Below are 14,166 nucleotides of genomic sequence, written 5' to 3'. Positions count from 1 at the left end.
TTTTATATAAAAATTTAAAAAAATTATAATCACTAGGCGAAACAATCTCTGAACCCAAAGGGCCTTATTTGCGTAGAGGGATACTATTATTCAACTAAATTCAAACACGTCACACATGCCGATGTGACAGATATTAAGTTAGTATCAGTTATAAATTAGTTGATAAAAGAAGCCGGCATTTGAAGTATGATACATTAACGTGACTGAGGATGATAATGTGTTTTAGGATGAAAAATCGCATTGCTTACACATCTATTAATTTTTACTTAAAATCAGCCGGAAATATATTGTTTGCAAATAACTATTTACATGATACTGCATTTGAGCTCAAGATAGCATGCAGATCCATGGAGGGATGCAGACTTTTGTTTCCCTCTTCCTGCAGAAGATCAGGACGTACAGCAAACGAGAACTAACACATATATGATATATGTAGTAGTGTATATGAATGACAACCATAAAAGATACATGAGAGCATTTGTTTAATGTCTTCTTCTCTTTCTGTGGGTGGATTAGCAATTTGGGTTGGAAAACTGTTGTTCGATCATTGATCAAGATGGAGAGTTCCAAAGCTCTGCGTTTTTTACCTTAGAGACACTCTCCAGCACGTCGAAAGGAAGAATGTCTCCGATGACAACCACCATCTTGCTTGCCAAGTCTACTTTGTACGAGGTCACTCCTGTTTTTTAGGAGATCAGGGAGAGAAAGAGATCGAAAAGTTCAGTTTCCAGCAAAGTCAACATGGAAGAAATCAAAGCCAAGTTAAGGTTAACATTTGGAAAACAAGTCTCATATATATGCTTTGGTTTCGTCTGGTTTGTGATTCGATGTTGTGGTCTTTTTTTACTCGAATTCAAAAACTGCATACACAGAAACGAACACACTAAGCATTTTCACAGCATGGATCTTTCCTTTTGTGGGATTACCTGATTCCTCATTGGCATTCAATGCCCGTTAATCACGAGAAAGAAGAGGAAATAGAAACTCTAGGCCGGAAATTGCTTCTTTTTTTTTTTTAATGAATTAGTTAAAAAATAGTTGAAGAAATTGTATTACAGTCTCAAATAAGAACTGTTCAAATAGCTGATCTTTAGAGAAAGGGAAAAACAAAATTGTAAAAAGCCTATTTTTTACGCACCTTCAATCTTTGAGATGTGTTTCTCAACTTTTCTTGCACAGCCATTGCAGTGCATGGACACCCTTAGCATCACCGTCTGCACAGTTCATGATCAACAGAACCGAAATTGTAAAAACTAGTAATTCCTCTCTCTCTCTCTCTCTCTCTGTGGCAAAAGAAAGGTCAGAGAAAAGAACCTCACCTTGGGCTTCAATTGAAAAGCCAAGGTCTGGCTTCCAGCAACGACATCTTTCAATCTCGGCAGCTGGCCTTTGTCACTTGTGATCAATGACCTCGTCTCAAAATCGTCTTGGCTTTCCATAGAGTTCATGCAGAAGCAAGCGCTTGAACAAGATGAAAGAAAAAAAACACTCTAACGCCCTCCCAAAGTTGAGCTTCCCCATTTTCAACTAGATCAAGTTCTTACTCGCTGATCAAACAAATCCAAAGGTAAACAGAATCTCCCCGCGTAAGAAACCAAAACCTTCTTACCTACTTAACCAACTGCTCCAGTAATATAAAGTCCACGGCAGAGTACTTGTATTGAGAATATTATATAAGGGAGGAGAGAGAGAGAGAGAGAGAGAGAGAGAGAGAGAGAGAGAGAGAGAGAGAGAGAGAGAGAGAGAGGGGGGGGGAGGGAACAAAGGTGCTAAAGGTCAAATATTCATTGGGGGAAACAAAAGTTGAACAAGACCCAATGAAGCCTATGAAGAAAAAATTACCAATTAGCTAGATCGCCAGTACCTCAGATGTAACCAATTGGTCAAAAAATGTAGACCGTGATCCAGAAGTCCAAAAGGGCGCTCTTAGCTCTTATCAATACTCCAACTAGATTTTGTCATGTGATGATCTACAAAAAAGCTCATGTTTTGAGATCGAGTTCTCCATATATCCAAACTCGCGAGTCTCCCTGATCATGAGAATGTTCTGCTAATCAAAGAATCCCAGAATGCATTAAAAGTGATTAAACCTATTTCAGATGATCGAAAGGTAAAAAGAGGATCAGTCATCTCCAATGGAGGAGAGAGTGACACTGAACTTTATGAAGTGATTAATGGCTAAGCTAGGTAGCTAGTCAAGTACCCAAGATTGGGAAAAAGATACTCAGAGTGACACTGAATTTTATGATGAAGGACAGGCATTCCTCGTGAGAAAAAGGTTAAGTAGAAGACATACATATATCAGAGATCATGAGGAATATTTTTGGTAACCCAACGTAGAAAATAATCAAACTTTTGGTACGTAGCATTAATTTTTCAAAACTGCACTTGAAGCCCTACGAGATACATAAGAAATAGTTCTTTCAAGTGGCCTTTGGTGTGGAGCAATGGATAGAATATAATAATTGAAAACACTGTGCATGAGACTAGAAACTGTACGTGTTGACATATTTGCATTGTCTTTAATAATAATAAAAAGAAATAGTATAGTGGCAATGGGACATGCATGCATGAGGCCTTGAATTATTGGGTGGCTATGACCTCACCAACAGGTTTTTATGAATTATTAGATGATTGAAAGATTCTGTTAATTAATGGATCTTTTCTATACAGGTTGGTCCATGTGAGATGATGGTTTCTCACGATTGGATCACATGACTTCGGCTCTGCAACAATTAAAGTGTTCTGCATGAAGAGAGTACTGGTGTGGATGCATTTGAACATACAATGGAATCTTTTTCATTAATTTACTATACATAGGGTATTTTAGTTATTAACGCATAATATAAGTGATAGAATAATTATATGCATCTGTCACTATTCATTTTCACATTCTCATATTTATAGTTTTTTGTCCATAAGGTATGAAGATGTTTTTCATAAAGTGTGGTGTGTATGGTAGTAGTACTTAAATAATAACGGATGAGAATAATTTTTCATAAGTAAAATGATCATGATCTAAATATTTTATATATGTTTTATACTAAATAGATACGATTAATTTTATTGAGAGGATCTTTATACAAGATTGAGTACTAGAGATGTTTTTCATAAGGTGTGATGTGTATGATAATAATACTTAAATAATGACTGATGAGAATAATTTTTCATAAATGAAATGATCATAATCTGAATATTTTATATATATTTTATACTAAATAGATACGATTAATTTTATAGAGAGGATCTTTATACGGGATCGAGTACGTACTCTTTACTTATTAAAAAAAAAAAAAAAAAAAATCCTTCAAATTCTTGCTAATTCAAGCAGTGTAGTCATAGATAAAGTGGATCTTACGTAATAATTTATTGCTCGAAATATTAATATGGACAGTAATAAATGATGTAGATCTCACTTCATGTATCTTTCTCTTTATCATGATGGCTTGAGGGCCGAGATCTTTTTCTTTCTTTTTTGTAAGTTGTGATCAGGTTTTTGTTCATGGCCAACTGTACTACACCAGCCAGCTCCTTCGTACGTAGTGCATGGGAGCACTTTCGTTATATAGTACAAAACTAAGGAAGTTTCAATTCGGTCATAGTAACTTAGTAAGAGTGGCAACAACATACGTCACATGACGGCAATCGGTTTTACTTCCTTCAAAGGGACCCAATAAGAAAAACAGGAATATGCATGCATGACTGGCCACCAAATGATCCAAGTCCTTTTTTCAGGATTACAGACTGACATTTTCCGATAATTATCATAAAAATTATCTATATTTGAGTACCTATAATTAATCACATGATGATCATGTATTAATAGACTGTTAAAAATTCAGCTCTGCTTATCAAAAGATACAAGCAATGTTTTTTTAATATATATATAGATATTCTTTTTTTTTTTAAGAAAACTTTTAGGACAAATTAACTTAAAAGTTTTTAGTATATTTGGAATTAGATTTGAGATTTATTATATATATATAACGTTACAAGTCTGGACGATGGCCCCGTAACAAATATGCATTTAACGATAAAAAGAGATTATTAGAGATTGATAATCTAAATACTATTCAAATACAAATTTTTAAAAATAAATATAAACAAACTCTTTTTATTAATCCAAGACTCTAGGTCTCTTAGCCAAGTTGATGCGTACAGAGTATTACTAGCAACTCCATGCAACCACCTGATCGTGATGGATGACGACTAGTAATTATCCATAACACATAAATACAAGCAATTTTCATTATTTGAAATTGAAACATAACGACGGATCTGATTTATTGTGAAACAGACATTTCAATCGGGAATATTGTTCATAGGAAAATGCTATCATGTTACCTGTTGATTTGCTAGTATATTTTTGTCTTTAATCCACGTATTATTCACGTGACATAATTTAATTTAAAAAATAAATCTTAAAATTTAAATCTTATAAATTAAATTATATCACGTGAATAGTATATAGTGTAAACATTACTCCAAATTTATTTACACAAATAACAATAGATCTAACTTGATAGTTCTCATGATCTTAAACTATAAATCTTAAAATTTAGAAATAAACCAAAAAATATATTGATGGGACAAGTACACCAATGAGCCAGCGAAGGGAAGACAATTGCGCGCAGGCGGATCTCTAAGGGAAGACGACTCAAATGCCAGCGAAAAAATCGAAGGAGTCGTGCCGTTGAATTAGAGAATTTGCACCGAAAGCAAATAGACAATGGCTGATGCTTCTGAGGCATATTAATGTATAGCACGATGCCAAGTTGATAAAGGAATGAAGACAACCTGACATGACTCACTCCCCTTCAATGCAACGATATATGCCAGTAGATTTAAGTTTATTGTTTTAAATATATGAGCTAAAAGACAAAACTTTTTTTTTTTTAGAAAAAAAGAGTGCTACCGCTACAAAAAAATTATATAAAAATAATCTTATAAACAGACGTTTAATGTGATCCGTTAGATCTATTTTATAATAAAAATAATTTTACAATCTGACAAATCACGTCAAGCTACATCAATTTATAAAATTACTTTTATGTAATTAATTTTATGTAATCAGTTTATAACTAGAATATTTCGAAATAAAACGACCAACAAATTGCAATTTCATATCTTCCAGTAGATTCATCTGTTCAGTTTAACTTGTCAATATTTTTTCTCATTTTAATTCATCTTTCCACGAGTCCCTTCCACTAGGATTCTCCTGAACAAATAATAAAGTTCTCACGGAAAAATAAGAAACATAAATTAATGAGATTACCTGTACAAGGATGGGCTTAGAGCCCATTTTGAATTACGACGTCTTTCCCAGTCTCGTCCTGAGTTCCATGTGGGCCGCAAAAGAAACTGGGCATGGACCCAAAAGGACCAAGCCCAATGGTCAGGTCATACCTATTAATCTGACATGTCAATTTTTCAATTTTTTCATTTAATTATTATCTAATTATTACAACTTTTCCAAACTTCTAAATAAAATACAAAAATAATTCAATTTTTTCAAATGCTAAAATAAAAATAATATTATAATTATTTTATTTAACTTTTTCTCTCTCATTTTTCATGACCTCATAAAACAATATCTAAACTGTAAATGTTATGTCAATACATTTATTATTTGTTGATTTTAATCTCTAATCCTTTTTCTTGTAACCTTTGAATGGTAGACAAGTGGCTGATTCTGAAATCTTTGGAGATTAATACACTGAGCTGGTTGATCACGTGACCTGCACATGACTCGTAAGCTGCACTAGAAAAGAATCAAACTCAAGCCGCAGGAGCATGACACATGTTGGCATCTGTTTCATCATATATATTCATTGCTAACCCGATATGTGTAACCCTAATTCATTTATATTTGTCATTTTGGTTTTGAGAGGCTTCGAGAGAGAGAGAGAACAGAGAGGGAATAACCTAGGGTATTGCTTAGGGTTTCACTTTGAGGAGAAAATCTGTTCGATTTTCTGTTGTGAGATGAGGGCTTTGTAAATATGTGTGGTTCTAAGGCTTCTCTGTGAAGGAAATCGATTATTAATAAAGCTCTGAGACCATTCATGTCGTGGACGTAGACCATTAGGGTCGAACCACGTAAATCTGTTGTGTTGATTCTTTATTTCCTTTATTCTTTATTTCTTTGATTATTATTCTTGATATTGTTTTGTTTTCTTGTTATTTTATGATTCTGTTATGAGATTTGTATTACTTCGAATCTTACTGGTTCTGTCAGTGTATTTTTTATATCAATCTTTATTATTCTGAGTTATGTACAAAGGGGACTATGGAATAAATCTTTATAAGTGGTATCTAGAGCCTAGGTCGATGGGGACCATGAGGTTTGATATTGAAAAATTCACGGGTGAAAACGATTTTGGGCTATCAAGGATTAAGATGAGGGTATTGTTAGTCCAACATGGACTGCAAGATGCTCTCCTTGGTAATAAAACAATGGGATCTTCCTTGAAAGAGGAAGACAAAGATTGTCCAGAAGGACATTATTCAGAAAGCTCATAGTGCCTTAATCCTCTCTCTTGGAGATAAAGTTTTGAGAGATGTGGCCAGTGAGGACACTGCTGCGGGTATATGGCTGAAGCTAGAGAATCTTTACATGACTAAATCTTTAGCCAATAGACTTCATAAAATAACCAAACTGTACACCTTTAAAATGATTCTTGGAACCCCAATAGGACAGCACCTTGATGAGTTTAACAAAATCATTTTAGATTTAGTAAACATAGACATTAAGGTGGAGGATGAGGATCAGGCCATCCTCTTGATGAGTTCTTTGGACTCATTATACCAAAGCCTAAAAGAGACAATGATGTTTGGTAGAGACTCACTTACATTAGATGAAGTACAATCTATACTTCACACTAGGGAGCTTCAAAATAGAGGGGAGCCTAAACAAAATCATGGGGAAGGCTTGACTGTTAGGGGTAGAATAGAAAAGAGAGAGAAGAGGGGCAAAAATGATGTTAAGAAATTTAGGTCTAAGTCAAAGGGAAAACATTTTAAATGTCTTCATTGTCTTAATGAAGGGCATTTTAAGAAAAATTGCCCTGAAAGGAAAAACAATTTTGAGAATAAACCTAAAGAGGCAGGGGATGCCTCTGTGGTGTTAGAGGGATATGAGAGTACTGAGATTCTCACTGTGAGTGAAGTAGACTAAAAAACAGAATGGATAATGGATTATGGTTGTTCCTTTCATATGTATCCAATCAGAGAATGGTTTGAAACATTCTCTGAGTTAAATGGGAGACAAGTAATTTTAGGAAATAATAAGTCCTGCAAAATCATGGGTATAGGGTTAGTTAGACTGAAAATGCATGATGGTATTGAAAGAGTTTTGAGGGAAGTTAGATTTATACATGAGTTAAAGAGAAATTTAATTTCTCTTGGCATTCTTGATTTATCAGGATATACCTTCAGAGGCAGGAGTTCTTAGAGTTACAAAAGGTTCTCTAGTTATTATGAAAGTGATTATTAAAAATGATTTATACACACTACTTGGAAAAACTATGGTTGGGGAAACATTCCCTACACAGAACACTGGAGAAAACCAAGCAGTGCTATGGCATAGGAGACTTAGACATGTAAGTTAGAGGGGCTTTTTAGAGTTGCAAAAACAGGGGCTGTTGAGTGATCAGAACTTAAGCAATTTATCCTTCTGTGAATATTGCATTTATGGGAAGGCCAAGAGGGTTAGCTTTAAGTCAGCCACTCATAACACCAAATAAACTTTAGACTATGTCCATTATGACCTTTGGAGACCAGCAAGAGTAAGTTCTCATAATAGAGGGAGTTACTTCCTATCCATTGTAGATGATTACTCTAAAAAGGTCTGGATTTATATCTTAAAGAATAAAAGTGACACTTTTGAAAAATTCAAGGAGTGGAAGTCTTTAGTGGAGAACCAAGTAGGTAAAAAACTTTAGATTCTAAGAACTGACAATGGCTTAGAGTTCTTGTCTAATGAGTTCAACATGTACTGTAGGAAAGAGAAAATCCTTAGGCATAAAACAGTGAGGGAAACCCCTCAACATAATGGGTTAGATGAAAGAATGAATAGGACCATCTTAGAAAGGGTAAGGTGCATGTTTTCGAATTCTGGGCTGCCCAAAACCTTTTGGGCAAAAGCTGCCACTACTGCTGTATATCTCATAAACAAGTGTCCCTCCTTTGCAATAGGGTTTAAAACCCCTCAAGAATTATGGTCTGGAAAACTCCCTATCTTATGACCATCTAAGAGTTTTTGGTTGTGTTGCATATGCACATTTAAAAATTGATAAACTGGAACCTAGGGCACTTAAGTGCATTTTTATAGGGTATCCTGAAGGGGTTAATGGGTACAAACTTTAGGTAGATGGACTTGGTAGGTACATGTGCGTTATAAGCAGGGATGTGATCTTTAATGAGTCTCAGATGGCTCGGGTACAGGGAGATATACCAAACCTAGAAGCTGACAACTCCTTTAAAGGGGTTGCAGGTTGAGGTGGAGCAGGTTAACACCCAACCTGAACCTGAATTTATAGAAGGCAGTAATTCTGAAGAAGAAATCTCAGAGAGTATGGATCAAGGTGGAGTTAGCTCATAAAACCTGGTTAGAGATAGGCAAAAGAGAGTTATTAAACCACTTATAAGGTATGGTCAAGCTGAACTTACCATGTTTGCTCTAACTATAGCTATTGAGGTTATTAATTAGGAACCTAGGTCCTATAAAGAAGCTATGAATAGCGAAGACCACTCTAAATGGATTTTAGCCATGCATGAGGAGATGAAATCCCTAAATAAGAATAAAACTTGGGTTCTAGTGACTAAATCTCAATGAGTGAAACTAGTTGGATCAAAATGGATCTATAAGAAAAAGAAAAGTATACCAGGGATATAAGGGACTAGGTATAAGGCTAGGCTAGTAGCCAATGCCTTTACACAGAGATAAGGAATTGACTTTAATGAAATCTTTTCTCCTGTGGTTAAACACAGCTCAATTAGACTACTGCTAGCTTACACAGCTTTTGAAAATCTGCATCTTGAATAATTGGATGTTAAAACTGCTTTTTTGCATGGAGAACTTGAGGAAGAAATTTATATGCAACCCCCTGAAGGTTTTACACATGAAATAAAAAATAATCAAGTGTGTCTTCTTAAAAAATCTTTATATGGCCTTAAACAATCATCTAGGCAGTGGTATAAAAGGTTTGATATACACATGATTAGTAACAATTTTAAAAGGAGTTGCTATGATAGTTGTATCTATTACAAGAAAGTAAAAGGAATTTATGTTTATCTCCTTTTGTATGTTGATGACATGCTGGTTGCTTGTAAAGACACTGATTTAATTGAACAAGTTAAATGCATGCTAAAATCAGAGTTTGAAATGAAGGAGCTGGGTCCTGCTAAGAGAATTTTAGGAATGGAAATTGAAAGGGACAGAAATGCAAGAGTGCTACACTTATCTCAGAAAAATTACATTTCTAAAATTCTTAAGAGATTTGGTATGGAACATGTAAAACCTGTCAACACCCATTTAGGTCAGCACTTTAAATTGTCTTTAGATCAGGCTCCTAAAACAGAACCTGATATTAGTTTTATGCAACAAATTTCCTATGCTAGCATGGTGGGAAGTATAATATATGCAATTGTTTGTTTTAAACCTGATTTGACATATGTTGTGAGTGTTGTTAGTAGATTTATGAGAAATCCTGGAAAAACCCATTGACAGGCCATTAAATGGGTACTAAGATACTTGACAGGCTCTACTAATTTAGGTCTCAGTTTTGGAAATAATGTTGAAAAAATGTATGAGCTAACTAATTTTGTTGACTCTGATTTTGCAGGAAATGTAGACACAAGGAAGTCCTTAACTGGATATGTGTTCACTGCTTTTGGGGGAGCTATCAGCTGGAAATCACACTTACAATCTGTTGTAGCTTTATCTACCACAGAGGCTGAATATATAGCATTGACTGAAGCTGTAAAAGAGGCCATATGGTTAAAAGGTATTGCAAGTGAGTTAAACATTTACAATGACAATATCACAGTACACCGTGATAACCAAAGTACACTACACTAAGCTAAAAATCAAGTTTTGCATGAAAGGTCCAAACATATTGATATAAGGCTTCATTTTGTTAGAGATGTTATAAAATAAAAAATCATATGTGTGAAGAAGGTCTCAACTAAAGATAACCCGTCAGATATGATAACTAAGCCTCTACCTTGTTCTAAGTTCAGACACTAGTTGGTATGGAAGTCTAGAGTCTGTCCCCATTAGAGGGACAATGCAGGAATGACCAATGATGAGTACTGATAAAACTTGGCAATAAATGTTTTGCCAATGTGGAGATTTGAAAATGTTATGTCAATACATTTATTATTTGTTGCTTTTAATCTATAATCCTCTTTCTTGTGACCTTTGAATGGTGGACAAGTGGCTAATTCTGAAATCTTTGGAGATTAATACACTGAGCTGGTTGATCACGTGACCTGCACGTGGCTCGTAAGCTGTACCAGAAAAGAGTCAAACTCAAGCCGTAGGATCATGACATGCGTTGGCATCTGTTTCATCATATATATTCATTGCTAACCCGATATGTGTAATCCTAATTCATTTGTGTTTGTCATTCTGGTTTTGAGAGGCTGAGAGAGAGAGAGAGAGAACAGAGAGGGAATAACCTAGGGTATTGCTTAGGGTTTCACTTTAAGGAGAGAATCTGTGCGATTTTCTGTTGTGAGATGAGGGCTTTGTAAATATGTGTGATTCTAAGGCTTTTTTGTGAAGGACATCGATTATTAATAAAGCTCTGAGGCCATTCCTGCCTTGGACATAGACCATTAGGATCGAACCACGTAAATCTGTTGTGTTGATTCTTTATTTCCTTTATTCTTTATTTTTTTGATTATTATTCTTGATATTGTTCTCTTTTCTTGTTATTTTTTGATTATGTTCTGAGATTTGTATTACTTCGAATCTTGCTAGTTCTGTCAGTGTATTTTTTATATCAATTTTTGTTATTCTGAGTTATGTACAAAGGGAACTGTGGAATAAATCTTTATATAAACTTAAACTATTTCATTACTATTTATAAATTATTTTACTACTATTCGTATATTATCTCATTTCACTATTCAAAGAAAAATATTAATTTGTCCACTCAACTTGCCCCTCATTTTAACACCTCATGTATTTTAATTTTAATTGTTAAAAAATTTACTATTAGTGTATTGATATTTTTTTATAATTTTTAATTATTTTTTAAAATAATAAAAAATATAAATAAAAAATTAAAAAAATATATATAATTTTAACCTAGCGATCGGTTGGAGCAACAGAGTAGCATCGCCCATATCCAAATACCCTTAATCCAACTGTACAAGTGTGAAATCAACTTCACCAAACAGTACGGATATGTTTATCCCCGTATTTTTTTTTCTGGTATATTTTTTAATGAAAATAATTGTTGTCATTACGATGGCAGTCAAGAGATACCATCGTATTAGTTTTCCAACACTCAACGTTATCTTTATCTCCAAGGTACAAATGTACTTCTGCTCACTGTTGTAGGAATTAGTAATGGTGGCATACACTCAAGGGAAAGCCACAAGAACAATCTTACAGAGCATCGAATCTCGTGTGTTGATTTGAGAATGCGTGAGGGTGAACAAAAGCGTGTTATAAAAGTTGAGCTAAACCGAATGCGTGCGTTTATTTAATAAAAATATAGTAATGATATATATAATCATGATTTATGCAAGCGCCGTATTTTTTTTTTTTTAAATGTAATTCACCATTAAAAATATTTTTTTTACATGAGTCTTATATTTATTCAATTTGCTTGGTACTTACACATTTTATGACTTGTAAATATCATTTCTTATACAAATATTATTTTTCATTTTAATTTTGTTTTATTTAATCATATTGGTCTACATGTCATGTTTTAAGTAACTTTTCATTTAAATGATTGATCTATAAAATAATTTAAATTGTATCACATAAGTTAGTTAGAATAATTAAAAACAAAGAACAGTAGCGTTACTATTAAAACAATGAATTCTTAATTTTAGATCTGAGTAATTAGTCCTCAAACTATGAGATTAATTGCAAGTCTAAAAAATTTTCTTACGTATGTTTACCTTATAATTGACATCCGTACTCATCACATGATCATAGTTTGGAGTTTTGTTTCTCGTATTATAGGTATATAAGAATTAATATTAAACTAGTCATATAATTTAAGCGCTAACCAAAATTAAAAGTTTAAGAATACCTAATTAAGGATAGTGTTACTATGCCACACAAGTTTGATCAATGGGTGTTGCCCTAATGCAAATTGCAATTATTTTTATTTTTTTGCTTTTTCTTTTCAATATTTTTTAAATATCTTTAAATATTTTTAAAAAATAATACACTAATAGTCACTTTCTTAATCGTTCAATAAAAAAAATTTTAAAAATAAAATAAAATATATGAACCGTCAAATTAAAGAGACAAATTCAGATAATATAGTATCATTTTTCATTAAAAAAAAAGTATTCTCACCAATCATTATTCATCATTCTACACTCCACACTTCATGAAAAAATCTTCGCACTCTATGAAAAATATCTCACATTCTATAAAACATTATAGATATAAAATATAAAAAAAAATAATAACTAATACATAGCATTCCTTCCATTAATTAACCGACTATTTGAGGCCAAAAGAATAACTACCGTACTGTATTTTTAGGAAGTTTCGCGTGTGTTTCTTCGACTGCAACGGGATCACGAATTTTTGAAGTGCCGCCATCTAGAAACCTGCCTTGATTGAAAACCTTAGACAATCCACTTGATTTGTCAAAAATTAGTAAAAACTTGGGGGCAAAAGGGTGGTGACATGGATCATATAATGTTATTGTCGTTGTCTCGTCGTTGCGGCGGTTTTCAAAACTTGGACCAGCAAAAGAGTAAAGACAAGACAACAACAATAATAAATCGTGATAAGTGCTATATGCTTTATGAGTAGATAATGTCTTAAAATATGTAAAAATATGTAAATTTCTTTACATATTTTTTAAAAATATTGGTTAAATCTGCGATTTATATGTAAAAATAATTTTATTTAATAGTCAACATCAAATTTTTTTTTTAAAAAAAATATGAGACTTACATATAAATATAATTTCTCTTTATTAATTAAACTCAAATTTAAAGTTGTAAATTCAATCACGATTATATATCCAATATAAAGAGAAAAGTCAATTAGTCAAAGACTTGATAAAATTCCACAAAGAATAACCAATTGACTCGTGCAGGAAGAAAAGAGTCTTTTCTTTGTTGCGTGTTGACCAACTATATAATAATATTCAAATTTGAATTTTTTAAGTAAAATAATCTCTAATTTTTCTTTATAAACAAAAAATAGGAAGAAGGTGTAAAATGTAAATAAAACTCAATTACTTTTACAGGAAAAATTCAAAGTGGAGTGGTGTTTGAAAACTGATTTCCAATATGGAAATGGGCATTAAAAATGAAAAGAAATGCTTTCAGAATTGCTTCAACGCTAAGCACTTGATCTGCAATTGTTCCTTTTATTAATGGTAAGGTCTCTCAAAATTCTTATGTTCAATGTTCCCCACAATGCTTATTTATTGTCACAATAAAATATGCTTTTGAAGTATCTCTCTCCAATTCTTTTTTTTTTTTTTTTAAATTTGATGAGACCTACTTATGCTTTCTAATTTAAAATGTAGGACCTCTAGCGCCCTTTATTAGACTTCATTTTCTTTGATTATCCTGTTTGATTGTTAAATTCATATGAGTTCAATTCAGTTTAGTTTAATTTTAAACTAAATTTAACATCTAAATATCTAATTATTAAATTACTAAACTCATCTCAATTCAAAACATCTTTGCATATGAGATCTATAATATTTTTCAATTTAACACTTGTTTATACATAGGATTCATAACCTTTTTCAACTTTTCATAAATATGTCTAAATTCATCTTAACATTCAAATACATTTAAACTCATTTTAAATAGATCTCATAAAATTTACTCTACTATCTTAACTCACTACTCTTTATAAAAAACTGAACTCAATTTAACATCCAAATCAAACTTAAATGCATCTCATCCTCACACCACGTGCACTTTAAAAAATCAAAAAAA

The 14,166-nt window shown here is 32.8% G+C and overlaps 2 protein-coding genes across 2 annotated transcripts; one reads left to right on the top strand and one right to left on the bottom strand.

Annotated features, from left to right (window-relative positions):
* Window positions 1-259: 259 nt before the first annotated feature.
* LOC121248104 (protein SODIUM POTASSIUM ROOT DEFECTIVE 2) lies at window positions 260-2,353 on the bottom strand. Its single transcript, XM_041146459.1, is given in 4 exon segments — window positions 260-679; window positions 1,139-1,214; window positions 1,320-1,484; window positions 1,486-2,353. Coding segments are annotated over 4 exon segments (405 nt in total). The 5' UTR covers window positions 1,522-2,353; the 3' UTR covers window positions 260-551.
* Window positions 2,354-6,330: 3,977 nt separating this feature from the next.
* Window positions 6,331-10,081, top strand: LOC121249493. The gene is made up of 6 exons (XM_041148197.1): window positions 6,331-6,405; window positions 6,476-6,587; window positions 7,047-7,159; window positions 7,425-7,601; window positions 8,368-8,494; window positions 9,846-10,081. Exons 1-6 carry the CDS (start codon window positions 6,331-6,333, stop codon window positions 10,079-10,081), a joined length of 840 nt encoding a protein of 279 aa, XP_041004131.1.
* The last annotated feature ends 4,085 nt before the right edge of the window (window positions 10,082-14,166 follow it).

The sequence above is a fragment of the Juglans microcarpa x Juglans regia genome, chromosome 2D, assembly GCF_004785595.1.
Source record: "Juglans microcarpa x Juglans regia isolate MS1-56 chromosome 2D, Jm3101_v1.0, whole genome shotgun sequence".
Taxonomy (NCBI): domain Eukaryota; kingdom Viridiplantae; phylum Streptophyta; class Magnoliopsida; order Fagales; family Juglandaceae; genus Juglans; species Juglans microcarpa x Juglans regia.
This window is presented reverse-complemented; position numbering and strand designations above follow the sequence as displayed.